We start from the raw sequence: 20922 nt of genomic DNA, 5'->3' as shown, positions 1-20922 counted from the left end.
CCTTTGCTTTGAGGGACCTTCCATGGCTCCGGGCGCAGAGGGCACGGGGAGTTAGCCCACCCGCAGCTCTCCTGTCATTGGCGGGATGCCCGGCAGCTCAGGTCCGACACCGGCAGACCGGCCCCGGCCCCTTGTGCTCCGAATGTAATAACCCCAGCGACGTTGGGGGCCACTGCAATAGCCGAGCCAGAGGAGCCTGGGACCCGGCACAGTCCCTTCTGCTTGGACGTGGCTAATCAGTTCCATCAGGTTAATCCAATGGCTGCCAGGCTGAATGGGGCCCCTTCTTTCTCCTTTCCCAGAGAAAGGGTTTAGTTGGTGCCCCCTCCCCCAAGAATAAGGTACAGGTGGGAGGAGGGTCTGGGATGAGGGGAGGACTAAGAGCTGCCACACCGATTCACACTTGGCCCTTGGCCCAGGGGAGCCGGCCAGGCCGACTCCCGCCGCTTTGGTTACGTGTAGGGGCCATTCCGTGTCCTCCCTGAGAGTGACCCAAAGCCTGCATTGTCCTCCCTCCAGTTTGCTGCTGTCTTGCCCGATGCTGGTATACAACAGGTACTTAATAAATGTGTATTGGTTGGTTTTTTTTTTTTTTCTGGAGGAAATTTCTGGATAATCTCCCTTGGCACTTTGTTCTTTCCGCTCAGACATTCTGGATAATGTTTTTCTTGGCCGTGTGCCAGTTCTGGGACTTGTGTCTGGGGGCTGCTCGTCACCTAGGCCCCCGTGGGACAACAAGGCGACAGGTCAGTCCCAGAGCACATGAGAAGTCCCCAGCAGCCCTGGCCCTCAGGGAAACGGCATCATGCACCATGCACACATGCACACAGATATACACACGTGAACATACAGACACATGTGCACACACACACAGAGACTGCCAGTGGCTTAGCACTTAGTGTACTGCTCTTGGAAGCAGGAAGGTCAGAGTCCAGACCGGCCTGAGGCACTGTGAGCTGGATGACCCTGGAAAAGTCACTCTTTCTGCCTCTGTTTCCTCTTCTGTAAAATGGGCTTAATACCAGCATCTCCCTCCCAGAAAGGTTGTGAAGATCAAATGACAAATGCTCGTGAAGCGCTTGGCTCGGTGCCTGGCACACAGTAAGTGCCATAAAAGTGTTAGTGTTACTGTTAAGGTGAACGTCTACAAAAGAATACCAGGCTGCCGTGGAGGGAAGGCCGCTGCCATTGGGAGTTTGGGGAAAGCTTGCTGTAGGAGCTGGCGTAAGATCTTGGGGCTGATTGGCAGATGGGTAAACCGAGGCTTGCAGTTTGTATTAGCAGACAATACAGCTCAGGGTGCTCTCCCCTGTGCCAGACGAGCGCCATGAATGTTTCTCCGGGGAGCCCAGAGGCCCAGGGAGCATGATCAGTGTCAGCCTTAGCCACAGTTCACACTTAATGGGGCGTCTGCCCCACCTTCCCTCCCCTTAGGATCTTGGCGCCCCCTGCTTTGTGGCTGCTTGGCCTTTTGGCTCTATGTGGCGCCCCGCACACAGTAGGTGCTTCACAAAAGCTGACTGACTTGTTTCTCAGTGATGGGCTCCTGAACACGCTGGTGCATTTTGGTGCGATCAATTCTTTAGAGGAGGCCGGACTGACCTCACAAGAGTTTAAGAAAGAGGTAGAATCCTGTGCGGTCCTTTCGTGCACGCTGTTTGCCCCACTTCCCCAGGCCCGGCAGGCCCTCCCATACCAGGATGTACTTCGTCTCCCTTCCCATCGTCCGAAGCCTGGCCCGACCCGACTGGGCAGCGGTCCGGCCGTTGGACGGCACTCGGCCCCCTCGGACGAGCTGGGCCGGGACCTTCGGCCCCCATCTCCCTCCCGGCTCCGCTCCGGGGAAGGGGCTCGACGCCCATCACTTCCCGCGGGCGCCTCCAGAGCAATTCCCAGGGATAGAGCCCCTTTTGAAACGGAATTACATTGTTAGTGCCTGCGAGGATTAGCCCTGCCATCACCTTATCCGTTCTGACATCACCTCCTCCCGTTCAAAGGGCCGGGGAGCCCCGGCCCGGCCCACCCACATCTGCCGCCGCCTTTGAATGCTCCTCGCCCCGAGATGCCGCCGTTTGCCCGGTGGCAGCGCCGAGGATTTAGACGATTAAAACAAATATTGGAAATTATTTAGCGGCCTGGGTTTACCGTGCCGGTTGCCTTAGTTTCTTGGCACTCGTGTGTTTGAATTAAAATGGCTTTGCTCCCTCTCTCCCTCCCTCCTTCCCAGAAAGCGACTTCTTTTGAACCCACTTGGCTTTGGCTTCGGGCCTTCCATAATAACAAAACATTTGAGTCCAAGGAGAAGTTTTATTGGGGCCGTTTTCTCTTTCCATCTGTGGCCCATATGGGAGACGGGAAGGTTCCATGGGTCCCAATAACAATTGTAATAACGGGGGAGGGCCTTGGTGGGGGATTCTACCCTTCCCCCAACAGGGTGCTCCAGCGGAGGGAAGCGGGGATCTGGAGGGCGAGGCTCTGGGGTCAGAGGCTGGATCTTTGACTTCCACCCTCGGGGTACAAGCTGGCATCTGCAAAATGGGGCTGCAGGATTGAACGGCCTCCAAGTCCCATCCAGCCTCCACTTGTGGGCCTTGGGAAGCCCCTTCCCCTCTGAGCCCCAAGTTCTCCCTGTGTAAGAGAGGCCCCCGAGGTCCCGTCCAGCCTCCATCCATCTGCTCCTGCCTTTCAGCTTTTCATTTCCATGCGTGCCCATCCCCCTCCCCCAGGACCCCGGCAGAGAGGCTGGAAGTGGCTCCATAGCCCCCCGGCCTTCACTTCTCCCAGGTTTTCCTTAACGTGCAAGGGAGCCAAATGCTGACGTTCCTCCCGCCAATGGTTGTTCCTCCCCGCCTGCTCCCTGCTCTAGCCCTTAGACCCAGGCCCGGGCTTGCTTTGGGGCTCTTTGGGGGGTCCTCGTGCTTTCAGGTTCCACGGGCTTGTCTGGGTCAGTCAGAGGCCTCTTCTGACGCCTCTTCTGAGGGGGAGGGGATGCTGAGCCGGGAAACCTTCCGGTGTGGGACTGGCGACCCATGACAGCTAGCTGCTCTCTGGGGACAGCCAGGCCCAGGCAGCCAGATCCTCACCGCATGTTGGCCTCCAGCCGAGAGCGGCGACCCGGGAGGGGTTCCCGAGCCCGCCAGCTCAGGCCCCGAGGGAAGGGGAGCCCCCGGGGCTGGGGACCGGCCCAGAAATGGCCTAGCCTGACACAAAGGCCCTGCAGCAAAGCCTGCCCCGACTGCCTGCCCAGGCAGAGTCTCCCCACACGCAGAAGGCTGGGCGGCCTTTGGGTGGGGAATATGGAGGCCGCTCTGAAGCTGACTGGTTTTCTAATTTCCTTTACAGGTTGGTGGTTGGAGCCAGCTGTATCCTTTCGTAACCGTGGGAGCGATGTATGATGGGAGGTGCTATTCCCGCTCTTGGTGTGTGTGTGTGTGCTGTGCATTGTGTGCACATGTGGAGGGGGTATATACGTGGGAGGTGGGGGGTGTATATCGTGTGCACACAGGATTGCGTACGTGTGGGTGTGGGTGTGTGTACGGTCTGTGTAGAAACCCCACTTTCTATATCAAATGGGTCTTCACGCCCCCCCTCCCTCCCCAGAGGACAGTGCTGCTGGCGTGGGTGAGCGGTCACAGGCCCCTGGGCTCGTGTGGGGCACCCAGCAGCTCGGGTGCGTTGGGGAAAGGGTGAGCGTGCCTTGGGCCACCGGATCCCTGGGGGGAGGTCCCGGAGCGCTCGCTCCAGTCAGAAGGTGCAAGTGTGACCCCCTGGTCCTCCCCCAGAGATCCCAGATAATTCCGTGCCCCCCCACTGCCCTGAGGGCTTAGGCCCAGTGGGGACCTCGCCGCCCATCGCGGGCCACGCCTCTGGCTCTGCAGATGCTCAGGGAGGAAGAAGGCATTGCTCAGGGTCCCCTGGGCAGTGAGGGGCTCTCGCTCCGTTGCCCCAGGTTTGGATCTGCCTCACGGGCCCTGGTGCTCACAGAGACTGGCGTGGGTCAGTTAGAAGCTGGAGGGGGGGAGCGCGAGCACCATGTGGCTCCCTTAGGCTGGGGGAGGGTGGGGCGGGGGCTTAGCTAATGCTGCCTTAAATAGATGATGAGCTGTGCCTCCCAGAGGCCACCAGCTGGGCTCCATCTCCTCCAAGGGCGTCCACAAAGAGCCGCGGCTTACATTTCAGCAGGAGGGATGGAGGTGAAACAGAAGAAAGGCCTTGAATGGCCTGAGCGTTGCCAGATGTCTCGGAGCCCAAGGTGGCCGGGTCTTGTTCCCCAGAGAGCTTGAGCCGGGTGATGGCCTCTAGCCCCGGGAAACGGCCTCTGCCCAGGCCGAGGGCGGCCCAGGGAGTGCGACCTGTGACAGCCAGTGGGGATTGAAGCCTCGGGCCCCGGCAGGCCGGCTGCTTGTCGGGCGTCCGCTCCCAGGACCAGGCCCGAGTCCCGGTCCTGCCCCCACAGCCTGCCCTCTCAGCCTCAGTTACCTCATCTGTCCAATAGCACTAATAACAGCCCCTCCCTCCGGGGCAGTCTTTGCGAGGGTCCCAGGTGACGCTGTCTACACAGACCTTAGCTGCCGCCAGCCGTTTTCTGCCCTGGTTCCTTCCTTGACTCCCTCCCTTCCCAGATGTGTCCCTGGAGTGCGCGGGGTTCCTCACGGGCTTTGGCTTGGACACCACCGTCATGGTCAGAAGCATCCCGCTGCGAGGCTTTGACCAGGTAGGCCGGTGCGTCGGCAGCTCCCCATTGCCCTGCCGCTTGGCGTCCTGCTGGGCGGAGGCACCCCCGGGACCCCCGACGGCTCGGGTCCTCCTTGAGGGAACCTTCCCCCAGCTTCTCCTCTGCTCCCCGATTCTGGAAGGTTCAAACCTGACCCCAGATTGAGGCCCTCTCGCCACGGGGTCCCGATCTACCTGGAGGACCCGGGGGGAGGTGACATGGGAGGGTGTGAGTGGGCACGGTCACCCCTGGGGCACCGCCAGCCCTGCTTGGGGACGCCACGACTGGCAGAGTCACCTCAGATAGAGGGGGCTTTTAGATCATGCTGCGGGTGGAGGCGGGAGACACTGAGCTCAGATCCCCCTCAGACACCCACACTCTTTACCCCACTGCGGCCCTCGGTCTCCTCGTTTGTAAAACCAGGGAAGGGACTCTTTGGCCTCCAAGGTCCTTCTGGCCTGAGAGTGTGACCGTGTGACCCTGCACAGACGCCGTGCACACAGGGCCTTCCGAGCGGTCCCACTTTGGAAAGAAGGACAGAGGCAAACTCTGGAGAATGGGCGCACTTCTGCACCAGCTCTGGGTTAGGGCAGTGCAGACGCCCACGGCCACCCTGTGCAGCAGGGAATGCCAGGTCACACCTAGCAGGGGGACCAAGGCTACGGTGGGGAGGCGGCGACTGGTCCAGCTGCCCTCCGCCTCCCGGTGCCCACACGGGACTCACGTTCCCCCTCGGAGAAGAGGGAACCACCCCAGGGGGCCAGTGTGGGCCGCCCGGTCAGCACTAAGTGCCCACGGAGAGCCACCAGCTGCTCTGCTCTCCCGGCCTCCCAGTCCGATGGGGATGCCAGACACTGACAGTAGGTGGGAGGTGATCGGAGGGCGGCCTCTGGGGCTGGGAACGGCCTCCGGGGGATGGGGGAGCTCAGACCACGTGGCGCCACAGGAGACAGAGGCATTGTACCTGCAGCCACTGGGCCAGACGTCCTGCCCACGAGGCCGGACTCTCGGTGCCAGAGAGACTTTTATCTGGTCCCAGAGGCTGCCTTAGGAGAGTCAGTGTGCAGAGGAAACAAGGGTTGTGCAGAGTTCCCCCAATGTTCCCAGGGACTTTTGTGGCCGAGCACTCGGGCCCCTGCCGTGAATACGGTCTGGTCAGCCACAGTCGGCGCGCTGGAACTTGACAGTATCAAAGCGATGTGAAGGACGTCAACCAGAAGAGAGCAGAAAAGGTCAAGGGGGATAACTTTCTAAAGGAACTCGGCCACAGAGGGAAGGAGAGATCGAGGCGACGGCGAGTGCGGATGGAAGAATCGAGGGAGTGTCTTTTGAAGACGGGGAAGACGTGGGCCTGTAGCATTTATTAAGCATCTGCTGTGTGTCAAACCCTGCAAGGCAGACGTTCAAAAAAACCCCAAAACAACAGAAGTGGGCCAGGAATAGGTGTCCCCACAGGGCAGCAGATCTCAGGAGACGAGTTTTTTTTTTACATTTTTATTTTCAGTTCCAAATCTCATTCACTCCTCACCCACCTCCCCTCCCCCGCCCCCAACTGAGAAGGCAAGAAATGTGATGCCCATTCTACATTAGCCACGTGGTGCAGGAAAAACAAGAAAAACAAGGGAAGATCCGTGGTTCGTTTTGCACCCAGAGTCCATCGGGTCTCTCCCTAGCGATGGATAGCACGCAGTCTAATAGGTCCTCGGTGATTGTCACGGGTTATGATCTTGATCAGAGCGGCCATGCCTCTCACAGTTGGGCCATGTCACGGTGCTGCTGTCACTGTATACAGTGTTTCCTGGTTCTGCTCCCTTCACTTTGCATCAATTCATTTGAATCTTCCTCGGTCTTTTGGAAACTGTTTCTTAAAGTCCATCCACATTCTATTTACAGTCACAGAGCACAGCTTGTTCAGCCGTGTCACCGTTCCGGGGCATCTCAATTTCCAATTCTTAGTCACTACAAAAAGAGCTGATACACACGCGCGCACACACGCGCACACACATACTTTTCCTTTTATAGACGTAGCAGTGCCGTGTGTGTGTGTGTCTGTGTGTGTGTGTGTATAAAGGTTCTTTTCCTTTCACAGACCGGTAGCGCTGATGCTGGGCGAAGGGCGGGTACGGTTTGATAACCCTCTGGGATAGCTCCAGATCAGTCATCGGGACGGCCGGATCAATTCGTGGCTTTAGGAAACTTTGAACAAGGACAATTGAAATTCCCTCCATGTTTGCAGTGAGTTCAAGCTTGGCGTGAGCTAGCCCAGGTTTCTGGCAGCAGAGCCGCTGATCCCATGGAAGTTCCCGGAGTTTGTTTTTCTCCCCCAGGAGCTCCCTGGGGCCAAGACCGGCATTGTGGCCTTGCTTTTTGTATGCCAGGGATTCAGTGCTTGGCACCGAGGCCGTGCTCTTAAGTGCTTGTTGCCTGACTCAGGAACTGATGGGCCCGGAAGGAGATGGAGTGTTGGGAGAACAGGAGTCACTTCCCAGAGTCCTTCACTCCATGGTTCATTGATGCAGAATTCCCCCAGAATGACTGGCCACCGCCTTTCTCACTGTCTTCCCAACCTGAGGTCCCTGTGCCCCCAAGCCCCAGGTTCCTTCCTGAGCCCTGCCTCCTGAGGAACAGCCTCCAAGGGGGCCTGGGCCCTCCACCTTCCAAGCCCCAGAGTCCGTGGATCTGCCTTCAGGGTGGCTGCTGGGCCAGTGTGTTGGAGGCTGGGCTGGGGAGGGGCCCTATATCCAGTTTCAGACAGGGCCCATCCCAAGACTTGCTTTTCAGCAACGTCAGCCCCCATCTCGGGCGAGCCAGGAGCGCCAGCCCCCATCTCGGGCGAGCCAAGAACACCCTTCTTGCGTTCTGGGTGGGTGGTTCTCCGCAGAGAGCCCACATGTGAGCAGGAAGCGTGCGCCTGGAGAGTGGGCATCAGTGACCAAGCCCCAGCGGGCCGCAGCCTCCCTTTGGAGGAGCCAGTCGGTGGCTCCTGCCTCCAAAATGTGCCCAGTGCGTCTGTAGGAACGCGTCCCTGGCATCTCCACCTGCCAGGTGGTCTCACGGCAGGAAGCCGGGGCTCATTAGCCTGGGTAAAGAATCCACTTTAAAAACACTCAGCACTTCAAAGGAAGTTTGTCCCTCATTAAGCTGCGTTGACGAGGTGCTTCCTGGGGTGCCGGGCCCTGGGGACACAGCGGGGCCAGAGGCGGCCTCCGCCCTCCACGCACCCACTAGTGGGGCAGACATGACAAGAAGGGGCAAATTGTGCCCATGGCGCAGACAGAGGCCGTCCCTCAGGCCCTTCAGTTCTGTGATGCCATCCAGGCAGAGGATGGGCACTGACCGGGCTTCTGATGACAGGAAGAAGTCCAAGGGAGCCTCCAGGACTCAAAGTTAACGAGGATTTTCCTTCACAGATGGAGGGAAAAGGAGTCAGCCGTAGCTAGTAAATGGCCATGCGCAGATTCGATCTTGGAGCTCTGGATCTCCCGGCCCTTGGGGCCGGCATCTTTCCTCCCTCTGAGCTCTCGGGAACCCCCGAGTCCACTTCAGGAAACCGCTGACCCCAAACAGCCTTTGGCCACTGGCTGGGGAGACCCAGGCAGGGCCCAAAGCTTGCCCGGGTCAGACTGCTGGGATGAGACTCGCGCGGTGGCTAGGATGGGGGGCTTGCCTCTCTGCTGTCCCCACTTTAGCCGCTGGGGCTTCACGCCAGGACTTCCTTCCCAAGGGCAGTGTTCCTTGGGGCTAAGGCAGACCTCCCAAAACTGTTCCAAGCCCAGGAGGCCCGGGCCCTGTGACCACAAACTATTAGTGCCTTCTGGGGCACCCATTGGGGGCCCATCATCTCAGGCTCCCCGAGGGTCCCAGCTCAATAGAGCCCTGGGGCTGGAGGCCAGCGCTCACGCTCCTTCTGTGTCAACATTTGTGATCTTTACTTTGCAGCAAATGGCCCTGCTGGTGACCGACCACATGGAGTCGCAGGGCACCAAGTTTTTGAAGCACTGCACCATGAAGAAATTGGAAAAGCTTCAGAATAATCAGCTAAAAGTCTACTGGAATAACCACGAGGAGAACAAGGAGTGTTTGGATGTGTTCGACACAGTCTTGTGGGCTGTGGGTAAGTGTGAGACACGCCGGCGGGGGCTCGCCCCCCTCCCTCTCTCGTTTTCCTTCTCTGGGGCGACCCGGTGGATTCTGGGTAGTGGATTCTGGGTAGTAGCTCCTTGGGTACTTACAGACAAGGCCTCTGGAAAAGTCGCCTCGTGGAGCGCGCTGTTTTCCATGGCCTTTTTTGTTGTCGTTCGTGTTTTCTGGTACAATGAGTAACGTGGAAAGGCCTGACACGATGGCACACGTGTACCCTGTATCACACAACTTGCCCTCTGAGGGAGGGGAGACGGGGAGGATTTGGACTCAAAACTTTAAAGAAATGTTTTTTAAAATTGTTTTAACACAGAATTAGGGGGAAAAACATTATTTTAAAAAGATCTCACAGAATCCAGACCTCAGAGGTTAATCTCTACCTGAATCCTCTTCTTCTAAGTGTCAGATCATAGAGTGTCAGTGCTCAGAAGGCTCTGCAGAATCCTTCGGGCCAGGGAGGGAAACTGAGGCCCAGGGACATTAACTCATTCGTGAGGTTGTGCCATGTTGCTGGTGACCTCGCCAGACCCACACTCAGGTCTCCTAAGGCTTTCAGATAGGCTGGCTGGCCATGAGTATTGATGAAGCACACAGTAGATGCTTCAAACAGGGAGGGCCCTGGAATCAGGAGGGGGTCTGGCCCACAGCCGGGGCCCTGGCACAGCCACAGCTCTCCAGCCGCCTCAGCACTGGCAGGGCCACATTGGCACTGGCAGGGGCCGCCAAGCTTGGCAGCCCCCGGGTGTGGCGGCCCCTGAGCCTGGCAGACCCACCTCCAACACCAGCCGGCTCTGGGGTCCTGGACGGGAGTTGGCAGATGGGGGGGGCGGGGGAGCCTTCGCCAGGAGTTCCCAGCACCTCCCTACGTGAATGCCCGCCACGCCAGGCTGAACCATTAGTTTGATGTTAAAGACATCTCCACACAGGAGGTCATGTGAAAGCCCTCCGTTTCATTCTAAATAGTTGGGATAATAGTTGGGATTTATTTTCATGACTCGTTGGATCAGATTTCCAACTGGAAGAGGTCTCAGAAGGGGAAGCAGGGAGGGAGGGAACAAGCAGTTTAAGGTCCTACTGTGTGCCAGTGCTGGTACTCTCTCCTTTGATTCCCACAACCATAGGAGGGAAGTGCTGATTTTATTCCCTTTTTACAGTTGAAGAAACTGAGGCCCACAAATGAAATGACTTTCCAGGATCATCCAGCCAGTAAACCTGGGCCAGATCTGAACTCGGGCCCAGGCTGTGTCCACAGTGGCATTGTTGTCACGGGTCATGGCCCCGGGCAGCTGAGGTTTTCACCATCTAAGCCTGGGTCGGACGCCACCTGTGTCAGACTTCTCTGGGCCCTTTGTCGGTTTCCTAGGGCTGGGAGCAAGCTCCCTGTAAGTAGTTCAGGTGATCCAGGGCCGAGCAGGAAGTCTTGGAGCGGGTCGGGCTTCTCCTGCTTTCTTACTTGTCTTGAAACCTGAAGTGAATGTTAGAAATGGTGACTTCCATTCAGACCTCCCAGCGGGGGGTTGGGGGGTTGGGGGGGCAGCCAAGGCTGTGGGGCCCAGGGCGAGGCTGTGGGCCCTGTCCCCAGCAGGCCCCTTAGAGGAGACCTTGGGACAACCCCACAGAAGGAGGCTTTCCCTGCCACGTGATCATGGGCTCTGGCTGGCACCTGCCCCTTCCGTTTTTACTGCCTTGCTGCCTTCAGGTGGGGGGGCCAGAGGGGGTGTGCAGCCGTGAATGTGGATACCGCAGGCCGGACGCGAGTCCCGGGAATGGAAGAGCTTAGCTTTGCTGTGCCAGGGCCCCTCTCGCTCCACAGCAGCCGGACACGGGGCTGCCCTCCTCGGGCTGGAGCTGTCCAAGCAACTGGAGGGCTAGTTTAAGCCCAGCGCCCTGGGCAGCAGGAGTCAGAGGGGGAGGTGACTGGGCCCCACACCTGGGCTTTGGTCATCAGCTCATAAAGTACCAAGCGCCACCCAGGGCCTCGTGTTCTCCCTATTTGGTAACAAAGCAGTTGGCCACACGAGGCTGGCACCGAGACACCGGAGTTCCAACTGTGGAGAGTCCCCAAAGGGCCGAGCAGCGAGTTTCCCTAGTGGCTCCCATCACCCCATAAGGTCGCCAAGCATGCCGGGTTCTTCTTTGGCCCGTAGCCCCATTCCCACCTGACCCTTCCTCCCCAGACTGGGGCTACCCTCCCGCCTGGGGCACCTCGGCCTCCCGGCCGGTCATCTCTCCACCGCTGCCCAAGATGGCTTTTAAGAGGATGTGATCTTTCCTATAAGCTGCAAAGGGCCATCTCCCGCCCTGCTTCTCTGTTGGGTTCGCACTCCGCCCTGATGGATTAAGCACATTAACAGTTAAAGCTGCTTAATTGAAGTGTAGTCGGGCTGTGATTCATTGTTTTTCCCTGTATCAACACACCCACACCAGGTGTCCCAGATAATAGACTGGGAAACTTAGCGGTGTGGAGGATTTCCTGTCTGCAGATGTGCCAATTACGCCGTTGATGGAAAAAAGGCAGCCTGTTGGGTTAGCGGGATCCAGCCTGGAGAGTTAACCAGTTGTATCCTGAATTACGGGCTTCGGGGTTTAATTAACAAAATCCCCCCAGTAGTACCAGGATGAGATGTGATTGCGGGAGATCTCGGCAATTAGAGTCACTTTCTAAAGTGGGGCTCAGCTTGAGGTTTCCAGAGCCGTCCTCCATTGTCCCTGAGAGGGGAGAAGGGAGGTCCTTGCATCTGCCCCCACGTTCTCAGGGGACCCGAGCCGTGACTCATCCGGCTCTGGTAGCGACCCCAGGCTGGGCCCAGTGATGCAGGGAGAGCTGCGGGCCGGGGCGACTTGCAGCCAGGGGCCGTCAGTGAAGACCATTTACTGAGTTGGAGTGGCCGTGACTTGTGTCTGAAAAGGGCTTCCTCCATGGGTAGTTGTGGACCCTTCAAGGATGAGAGTGGGACTTCGGTATGGTTAGAAAGCTGCTGGCCCCTGGGGGCTCCGGAACGTTGGGCCTCTGCCCCATCACCAGTGGGCCTGCACTTACTTCTAGTGAGTTTGTGTTGAGGAAATAGAAGACCTTTTTTTTTTCCCAACCATTCCTGCATCTCAGCACTTTCCCTCAGTGTTTCCCTCGTGAGACTGGAAGCTCCTTGAAGACAGGGCCCGTCTTTTTGCCTTTCTCTGTGTCTGTAGTGCTTAACACGGTGCCTGGAATGTTGTATTTTTTGGTGGTTCTGATTGTGTCCCACTCCGTGACCTCCATGAAAATCATGGAGATTTTCTTGGCATTTACTCCCAACAGCAAGACATAGAAAGAGAAATCCCACTTAAAATAACTGTAGACAAAATAAAATATGTGGGTGTCTACCTGCCAAGACAAAGCCAGGAACTATATGAACACAATTACAAAACACTTCTCACACAAAGTCTGATGTAAACAGTCGGAAAAATATCAGTTGTTCATGGGTGGGTTGAGCTAAAAAAATTTTTTAATGACAATTCTTTCTAAATTGGTCTACTTGTTCAGTACTATACTAATCAAACTGGTAAAAAAAATTATTTTGTAGAGCTAGAAAAAATAAGAACAAAAGTACAAGAATATCAAGGGAATTAATGAGAAAAGATACAAAGGATGGTGACCTAGCCGTACCAGACCTAAAACTGTATTATAAATCACCAGGCAGATACAGGAGAGGTTTGCATTTCCTTCTCCAGCTCATTTTACAAATGTGGAAACTGAGGCAAACATGAAGGGACCCCTGCCCAGGGTCCCACAACTAGTAAGTGTCTGAGGCTGAATTTGAACTCAGGAAAATGAGTCAGACCTGGTGTATTATCCACTGTTTCATCTAGCTTCCTGGCACCTGTTTTGTAGATGAGGACCTTGAATCTTTGTGGGATGAGGGGACTAGATTAGAGCCCCCCCAGAGACAGGCTGAGCCAGGATCAGAGGCTGGTCTCTCACTGCAGTCCCCCTCCGTTCTCCTCCTCCGCCTCCTGTGTTGTCTCAGCAAGGCAGGCTGACCGCCGAACCTTTGCTCTGCACCGAGGAGAGACCGGCAGTTGTTGACAGAGTAATTGAACTTCCCCGTTGCCCCAATGTCAGACTTCCTTGCCAGACTCGTCCATCATCTGTTTCCCAAATTCGTCATCTCTTTCCTTCCCGGTGCAGATGATCCTTTGATGACAGAGTCATTTCTGTTTGTCCCTCTGGTGATCTCTTTTAGGATATCATCCCAGCAGAGGAGGGGCCGTGCTCTAGAAGCAAAGCCGAATTGAATTAACCCCAAAGAAACGTGAGAGAAGCAGTTTGAAAAGCCCCCAAATGTTCCTAGGGACTATTTGTGTCCGATCCTGTGGCCGAGCTCCGCAGAGGGTGTGATGAGGGCAAAGGCAGAGAGGTGGAAGGTGTGTGTACCTGCGTTCTTGGGTGGCCAGTGTACGGCCAGTGAAGATTGGAGCCAGGCCACTTTTATGTTTGATCGGGAGTCCCTGGGATAGATTAGATGGGCAAAAGTGAGCTCATGCAGACATTTTGGGGAAAGCCGCCCTGTGGAGGGGGATTAGAGTTCAGATTATTACCATGTCCAGAAGAGGGGAGGCTGAGAGAGAGCAGGGGATGTGTTTGTATCATGTGCTGGTCACCTAGAGGATGGTTTGGGACACAGAGACTCAAGAATCCGGCAGCCATATTCAAGCTTTCCTGCCTTCTTGCAGGAGTGAAGTGGAGCACCATGAGTGCAAAATGTGTCATATACTATCTGTATATGCAGGCCACTGTATTTGGGAGCGGGCTGGGAGAGGAGATTGCTTTATTGCAAAGGAGAGTTCACTGGGTGATAGAGCAAATATCAGGAAATGACTAATGTGAAAACAAAAAATCATCAACAAAACCCAAGTAATTTTTAAAAATGCAATAGTTTGCTTTTTAGGGAGACAGTGGAATGCAGTGGAAAGAACTTGGAGTTGTGGGACTTGAGTTCAAATCCTGCTGTATCACTTAAGATTATGGGCCCAAAGGGCCCATAGGACCCAAAGGGTCTCTCCCCCTCCTTAAGCCTCAGTTTCCTCATCTGTAAAGTGAGGGCATTGCCCTTGTGATCTCGGAGGTCCTAACCAGCTCCACCTCTGAGATCCCGTGCCCCCAGACTGTGGGAGGAGCTCTGGAGGTGTTGCAGGTCTGAAAAGGAGCAACTTGAGAGCTTGAGAATTTGCTTTGGAATTTTTGAAAGGTTAGTTGATTGATTTTTCTTTTCTGAGTCACAAGATCATCCTTAGAACTGACTAGAAGGGACTAAGAAATCATCTGGTCTAATTTCCTTTCATAGATGAGAAACCTGAAGGTTGAGTGACTGGTTCAGAGTGAAATAGCTAATGCAAGGCAAAGCAGAGACTGTCTCCTTGCCCGTGCCCAGGCAGCTCGGTTGGGTACATATTGGGCAGAGGCGTGGCTGACTGCTGAGGGCCCTCGCCACCTTCAAGCATTCTGGGACATTTTGAGCTGGGGCTGGAGACTTTCTGGGAAAAGGGTCAATTGCGTTGGGGGGAAGGAGAAAGTTCAATAGAAAAAAGGGGTGGGTGTGGCTGTGGTCCCAAGCCTGGACCTTGGCATAGCAAAAGCTCTGAGGCAGAGAGGATAGTGTGGGAATGGGGGAGGTTTCTAGCCCCAGTGATTGGGAGGACAAATCATTAAAAGGAATAGAAAAATGAGAGGGAGGCGCATTTATTAGACACCAACTCGACGCTAAGAGCTCAGGATACAGAAAAAGGCAAAAATACTGGGTCTGGAGTTAGAAAGATTGACTTCAAATCTAACCTCAGGGACTGACTAGCTGCAAGTCCTCTCTGCCTGCCTCAGTTTCTTCAACTGTAAAATTGGGATAATAGTAGCATCTCTATTTCCCAGGGTTGTTGTGAGGATCATATGTAAAGTATTTTGAAAATCTTAAAGTTCTAAGAACTGCTAGTTATAGTAAGAAAAGAAGCTAAAAAATGCTTCTTGAGGCATTCAGATCCCCTTAGCAGCTACCGCAGTAGCCCAGCGTGAGGGGACAGCGGCCTGTATCAGGGTGGGGGCAGTGAGAAGAGAGAAAGGGGTGTGGTTGAGTTGGTGCAGAGGCAGAATGGTGAGAGAAGTTGCAAAGATGAAATGTGCAAGGAGAAATGTTGCAAAGGGGAAAGGCACAAGAGGTGTTGCAGAGGTGAAATCCACATGATATGTTGCAAAGTAGAAATAAACAAGAGGTGTTGTAGAGGTGAAATCCAGGAGAAATATTGCAAAGGGGAAATGGACAAGATTTGCTACAAAGATGAAATCAACATGAGATGTAGCAAGGGTGAAATGGACAAGAGATGCTGCAGAGGTAAAATGGACAAGAGGTGAAATCAAGGAGAAATGTTGAAAAGGTGAAACCCACAGGTGTGGCAGAGGTGAAATCAACCTGAGATATTGTAAAAGTGAAATGGATAAGAGTTATTGCAGAGGTGAAATCAACATGAGATGTTGCAAAGGTGAAATCAAAGAATTTGAAAGGTGAAAACAGTGGCAGAGGTGAAATCAACCTGAGATATTGTAAAAGTGAAATGGATAAGAGTTATTGCAGAGGTGAAATCAACATGAGATGTTGCAAAGGTGAAATCAAAAAGAAGTCTTGCAAAGGTGAAATGGACAAGAGATGCTGCAGAGGTGAAATCAACATGAGATGTTGCAAAAGTGAAATGGATAAGAGATGCTGCAGGGGTGAAATCAACATGAGATGTTGCAAAGGTGAAATGGACAAGAGATGCTGCAGAGGTGAAATCAACATGAGATGTTGCAAAAGTGAAATGGACAAGAGATGCTGCAGAGGTGGTATTTACAGAACTTGGCACCAGCTTCGATATGGGGGATGAGAGACAGTGAGGACTTCAGGATGGGAACCTAGGGGACTGGGAGGATGCTAGACCCTGAGGCAATGAGAATGGGAGGGGGAGTGTTAAGGGGAACACTTAAGACTGTGGATTTGTATAACTGGCTCCCCTGGTGGAAGTTGCTTCCTGGGAATTTCTTGGATTATTCTGCCTGCCAGATTGTGGGCTAGGCGTGGACCATCCTTTTCCCTTTCCTCATCTCAGGCAAAACTGCCATCAGTGCCACCCAATCAGTTTGTAGCTGTCAACTGAGAGGGTGAATGGGAAGGACCTTAATTAAGACCTGTCTCATCTACCTCTGACCTGGGCACACACGGTAGGTGGTAGTGAAGTAGGTAGTCAGAAGCCGCAGAGAACACTTGCATCAGTCATGTTTATGAATGGTCTTCAGATTTTCTTCCCAGGGTATGGGTTAACATTCAGCAATTAACAGCTTGTCTTCTACATGGTGTTAAATCTGGGTGTGAAATGGTGATCAGGGTGTGTTTTATCTGCCAAGATCCTGGAGTTCATCATTAATCCCTGTCCTTGAACAAAGAAAAGGCACTCAGAGGCTGCCATTACCACCATCATCTTTTTTTTTTTTTCTCAAGGCTCAAAGATGAATATTTTTAAAACATAAGCAAACAAAATAATAGACCTCCAAGGATCTGACTTAAGTTAGAAAAGAAAAGGAAATCTGCTTTAAGGCTTCCAGCTTGAGCTTCCCTCCTCCTTGTACCTCATCCAAGATCCTTCTCCGACTCCCGTGCCAAAACGTGCATTCGGCAGTGCACAGCATCAGATTTTACCTGCTGTTTGAACATCTCCCTCTCGTTTCTTCCAAGAAGCACGACTATGGCAGGTCACAGGTGGAACGATGTTGGCTACAGTTTGTGGGCTCTATAGTTTTGTTTGGTGTCAGGTCTATGGATGTAAACAGCTGACCCATGAGAAAGAACTAGTGGCAATTTTCACAGCCGTCTGTAAAAAAAAAAAAAAAAAAAAGCTGAGATGCTATGATCCTCTTCCCCCTCAGCTACTAGCTTTGCTTTCTAAGGGTATCTCTCATCCATTCTATATGTATCCTGCATGTTTCTGTTTATCAGTGGCACCCCCTCTGGCAAGCTAGGTCCCCAGAAGGCGATTATTACTATCATGTCTTTAGAGTTTCAGGGGTTACCCTGAATGTTGCTGGAGTTTGTTTGTGATAAGCTGTTACTGGTGTGCTTTGCACTGATTAATAGCCAGACATAATTGGCTTTTAGAAAGTGCATTTACATTGCATTGGGATCTGAAAAGGGATACTTTTAATATTTCTGTTTTTAGCAATAAAATGTATATGTGGCCAGTTTTTGTAAAAGTTCCATAAATTGCTGAGAAGAAAAGTATCTTTCTTTCTATTTCCATTCCATTTTCTCCAGATAGTTGTCATTATCTAGCTTATCTAAAACTCTGTTCATTTCCTTGACTTTTTTCTTATTTATTTTTGGTTAGATTTATCCAGTTCTGAGAGGGGAAGACTAAAGTCCCCTCACTGTTGTAGTACTACTATCTATCTCCACTGTAATTCATTTACATTTATAAATTTTAGATGTTATTGTATTTGGTTCCAGAGTTCGGTATTGATATTGCTTCATTGCAAACAGTATCTTTTGTCAAAATATAATTAATCTCTTTTTATCTTTTAATTTAATTGAATTTTGCTTTAAGTTTGTCTGAGATCATGATTGCTACCCTTGCCTTTTTTTTTTGCATCAAATAAAGTCTAATAAATAATATGCCAATCCTCCATTTAAAAAAAGAAGAAAGTATATTTCTGCAGCAAGTATAGAAAGGATGGTTATGAGAGAAACAATCTCCCCAAAGTAGGCGTGTGCACTTGCTTTGCACCCAGGGTACCTTGGGGTCAAGATTATAGTGATGGAAGACCCTTGTGCCAAAGGGAGAGGGCAGGCTCTGGGGACAGGAAATCCTTTTCTCCCTTTGTGGAGTTCCATGAGGTTCCCCTTGGTTGTGTCTTTCAGAGTTTCAGGGGTTGGTACCTCGTTGAGCTGTGATGTAGCATCTGGTTGGTCTTTGGTGTATCCCTCAGTGTATTGCTCCTCCTGTGGACACAAGCACTGGCCCCACTGCAAATCCCAGGCCTTCTGGTCCTTGTAATGGCCCGGTGGTGACCTGGGCAGTCCCTTGTCTGTACGCTTGGGTGCCTTTCCTCAGGGGTCGGGATACATCCTCACGTGCTTCCCTCTGCATACATTGTCTCTCACTGACCAGAATATGGCCTTTGGGGAGTGGGAGGAGAGAGGGAGATACCGGTGACTCCGTCGGGGCCCAGAGTGCTGACAGCGCCAGGCGGCAGAGTCAGGATCTGAAGCCGGGTCCTCAGCTCTGAGAGGCAGATACCACAGCAGCGCCATGACACTTGGACCCAATGAGGACACGAGGCCGGAAGTGAGTTAGAGAAAGAGGAGGCTGGAGAATTAGCTCTGAGAAAGGTATCCAGTGACCCTTCTGAGGATCCCTTCTCCTGGCACGCAGACGGCAGACTGGCACCGAGTGGGAAGGCCGGGGTGTTCCCTGCTAGAGTGACAAGAGTTGGTTCTGTCAGAGTATCCTGGAGCTGGAGGGGACCGCAGAGCACTACCCCCCCCCCAACATACAGAAGAGGAAAAGGAAGAGAAAGGATCTACCCGAAGCCTTGCAGGGAGTGAGGGGCAGACCAGCTCTTCCCACTGCCTCCCGCTCTTGGCTTCTCACTGACCCATCTGTGCTCCGTGCTGCAGGAGCCCCCCTTTCTGCCATTTTCATTCCAGCCAAGGAGCCATTTAAAAATGACGGGGTAACTCCAGAGTCTCAGGGCGGCCCTGAGCCGGCCCACAGGCATCCTCCCCTCAGTGTGGCATCACATGAGATTGCCCAGCACTTAGCGCGGTGCCAGGGCCGTGGGAAGCGCTGTGTAAACGCTCAGCGATGGTAACGGGGGCACCTTTTCCCTCCCCTCGCGGACTTTTATCTAGATTCCCTCTCTTGCTCCTATTTCTGTCTGGCACTTACATCTTGCCTAATTAACCGGTTTTTCTTTCACTTATCATCGGACGCACTCAGGGCAAGCGTGAAATCGGAAGGAAGGAGCCGATTGAGAGATCTCTCCTTGGCGGTCGCGTCTGTGGGCGTCCCGTGCGGGTGTCCCGCGGGTCAGCAGCTGCGGGGCTCCTCTGGCAGCTCCCTGGCAGCTTCCCTTCCGCACCTCCCTTTGCAGGCCGCTGACGGCCCCCAGCTGGTGCAGAACCCCCATGGAGATCAGAAGCAGCTGCTCGCCGGCCTGGAGGGGCTTCGCATTTTTCCTCCCCCTCAACTCCTGTGGCATCTAATCAGGTTTTCTGCTGTAATTTGAATGCGTCTCAAGGACAGAGATACACCATTAGATACAGGCTTGATGGAGGGAAATTCGAACTGAAAGACTAACTAATGGGCGGAGGATGGGGGCCCCCCAGCTTCTCCACGGGCTAAGGGCCTCTGGTCATTTGCTGCGTCAGCCTGCTCCCCCCCCCCCCATCCTGAGAATGCCGGCCTCCACTGGCTGCCAGGATAGAAAGACAAAGGCAAAAATGGCGCCACTAATGGGGACCTTCCTCCCCAAGGGGCCACAGGCTAGAGCGCTAGTTCTGGAGCCAGCAAGCTCAGAGATCAAGTCCAGCCTCCAGCGCCTCCTAGTAGAGCGAGGTTGTGCAAATCACTCCACCACTGGTTGGCTTGGTTTCCTCATCTGTAAAATGGGGCTGATCACTGCATCTCTCTCTCCCCAGGGTTATTGTGAGGATAAATGAGATGCTATTCATCAAGTTCCTGGCACACAGGAGGTGCTTAATTAATGCTTGTTCCCTTCCTTTTTTGCCTTACCCCCATTTAGGGAGAGGGAACATTTAGAAAAATGCAGAGCAATATGGAGAGAAAACTGGGGCTCCCCATCTTTCCCCGATGTTCCCAGGTAGTTGGGGTGAATTCCTGCTGGGACTTTTCTGGATTAGCCAATGGGGATCTGTTCCGAGCTCCAGGAGCATCTCCTCCCTCCTCTAATGGAGTTCTCGGGGCGGGGGGCAGGGGGAGGAGGAAGGCCCTCTCCCAGGCAAGGGGCAGCACTGGCCAAAGGGGGTCCAAGAGTGACCCGAGGGTATTAAAGGCTGAGGCCGAAACCCAGCCGGGGGTGGGGGGGGGGGGTCTGTGCTTTGTCCAGGAGCCGCTCCTGAGAGTTCTGAAGGGGGCCGGGGGCCAGCTGAGGGGTGTCGGAGGCTCTGCAGGCTGAATCAGAGAGGGCACGCAGCCCAGCTGCCGGGACCTCGCCCATGTACCGGGCTTGTAGCTCAGGGGCCGTGACTCCCACCTGGGTTAGGGACGTCCCCAAAGAGACTCTCGGGCCATGAAGTCACCGGGCCTGCAGGAAACAGAAACTGGAGCCTCTGGAATCCCTCCCAGGCGGGCGGGGGACATCAGCTGCCGCCATAGGCGGCGCATCCTGGGGACTTCCTGGCCCAGATCGGGGCCAGCAGATGTCCTGGCTGCTGGTGCGTGGCCCACTGGAGGTCCCCGAGCCCTGGCTGGGTCCCAGCCCCGGAACAGCTCCTGATGTGGACAACTGGAGGAGGGAAGGGGAAGGAGGGAGAGAGGAGGAGGGAAGGAAAGAAAAGAGGGAGAAAAGGAAGGAGAAAGGAAAGAAACAAGAAAAGGAGTGAGAGAGAGGGAAGAAAGGAAGAGAGGAGAGGGGGAAGGAAGCAAAGAAAGAAGGGGAAAAGGAAGGAAGACAGGGAGGAAGTAGGGGAAAAGGAAGGAGGGAGGAAAAGAGAACAAGAGAAAAGGAAGGAAGGAGAAGGGAGGAGGGAGTGAATGAAGGAGGGATGGAGGAAGATGGGGAAGGAAGAAAGTGTTTGGGAGGCAGTGGGGCCCTGTGCTAAGTGCTTTATAACTACTTGTGTTGAGCTCACAGCTCCTCCATTTTTGACTTGCTCAGCGTCCCCAAGCCGGTAAAGGGCTTCCTGACTCCGGGGCCAGGGCCCTCTTCCTTGCTCCACCACTGACGTCGCTCCCTCGGAGACTTCACAAAGCCAAAGTCTCCCACTGTCTCTGGGACCATCCTCCCGTCCTCCGGATCTGTGTCTGGCCCAGGACCTAGATGGCTCAGGAGG

The 20922-nt window shown here is 54.1% G+C and overlaps 1 protein-coding gene and 1 long non-coding RNA gene across 5 annotated transcripts in view; both read left to right on the top strand.

Moving 5' to 3' along the window:
- TXNRD2 (thioredoxin reductase 2) overlaps positions 1-20922 on the top strand; it is a 56545-nt gene that overhangs the window by 20343 nt on the left and 15280 nt on the right. For all 4 annotated transcript variants that reach the window (XM_031948992.1, XM_031948990.1, XM_031948991.1 and 1 more), the window contains exons 9-11: positions 3343-3362; positions 4623-4714; positions 8654-8828. In XM_031948992.1, the coding sequence (XP_031804852.1) occupies positions 3343-3362; positions 4623-4714; positions 8654-8828 (287 nt within the window). The remainder of the gene's footprint in view (positions 1-3342; positions 3363-4622; positions 4715-8653; positions 8829-20922) is intronic.
- On the top strand, positions 12426-18559 carry LOC116420871. Its single transcript, XR_004231318.1, has 2 exons — positions 12426-15280; positions 15402-18559. It is a non-coding gene; the product is annotated as an uncharacterized LOC116420871 (long non-coding RNA).

Source organism: Sarcophilus harrisii, chromosome 1 (assembly GCF_902635505.1).
Source record: "Sarcophilus harrisii chromosome 1, mSarHar1.11, whole genome shotgun sequence".
In the NCBI taxonomy this organism is placed as follows: domain Eukaryota; kingdom Metazoa; phylum Chordata; class Mammalia; order Dasyuromorphia; family Dasyuridae; genus Sarcophilus; species Sarcophilus harrisii.
The sequence above is the reverse complement of the archived record's forward strand: the minus strand, read 5'-3'. Positions and strand labels throughout refer to the sequence as shown.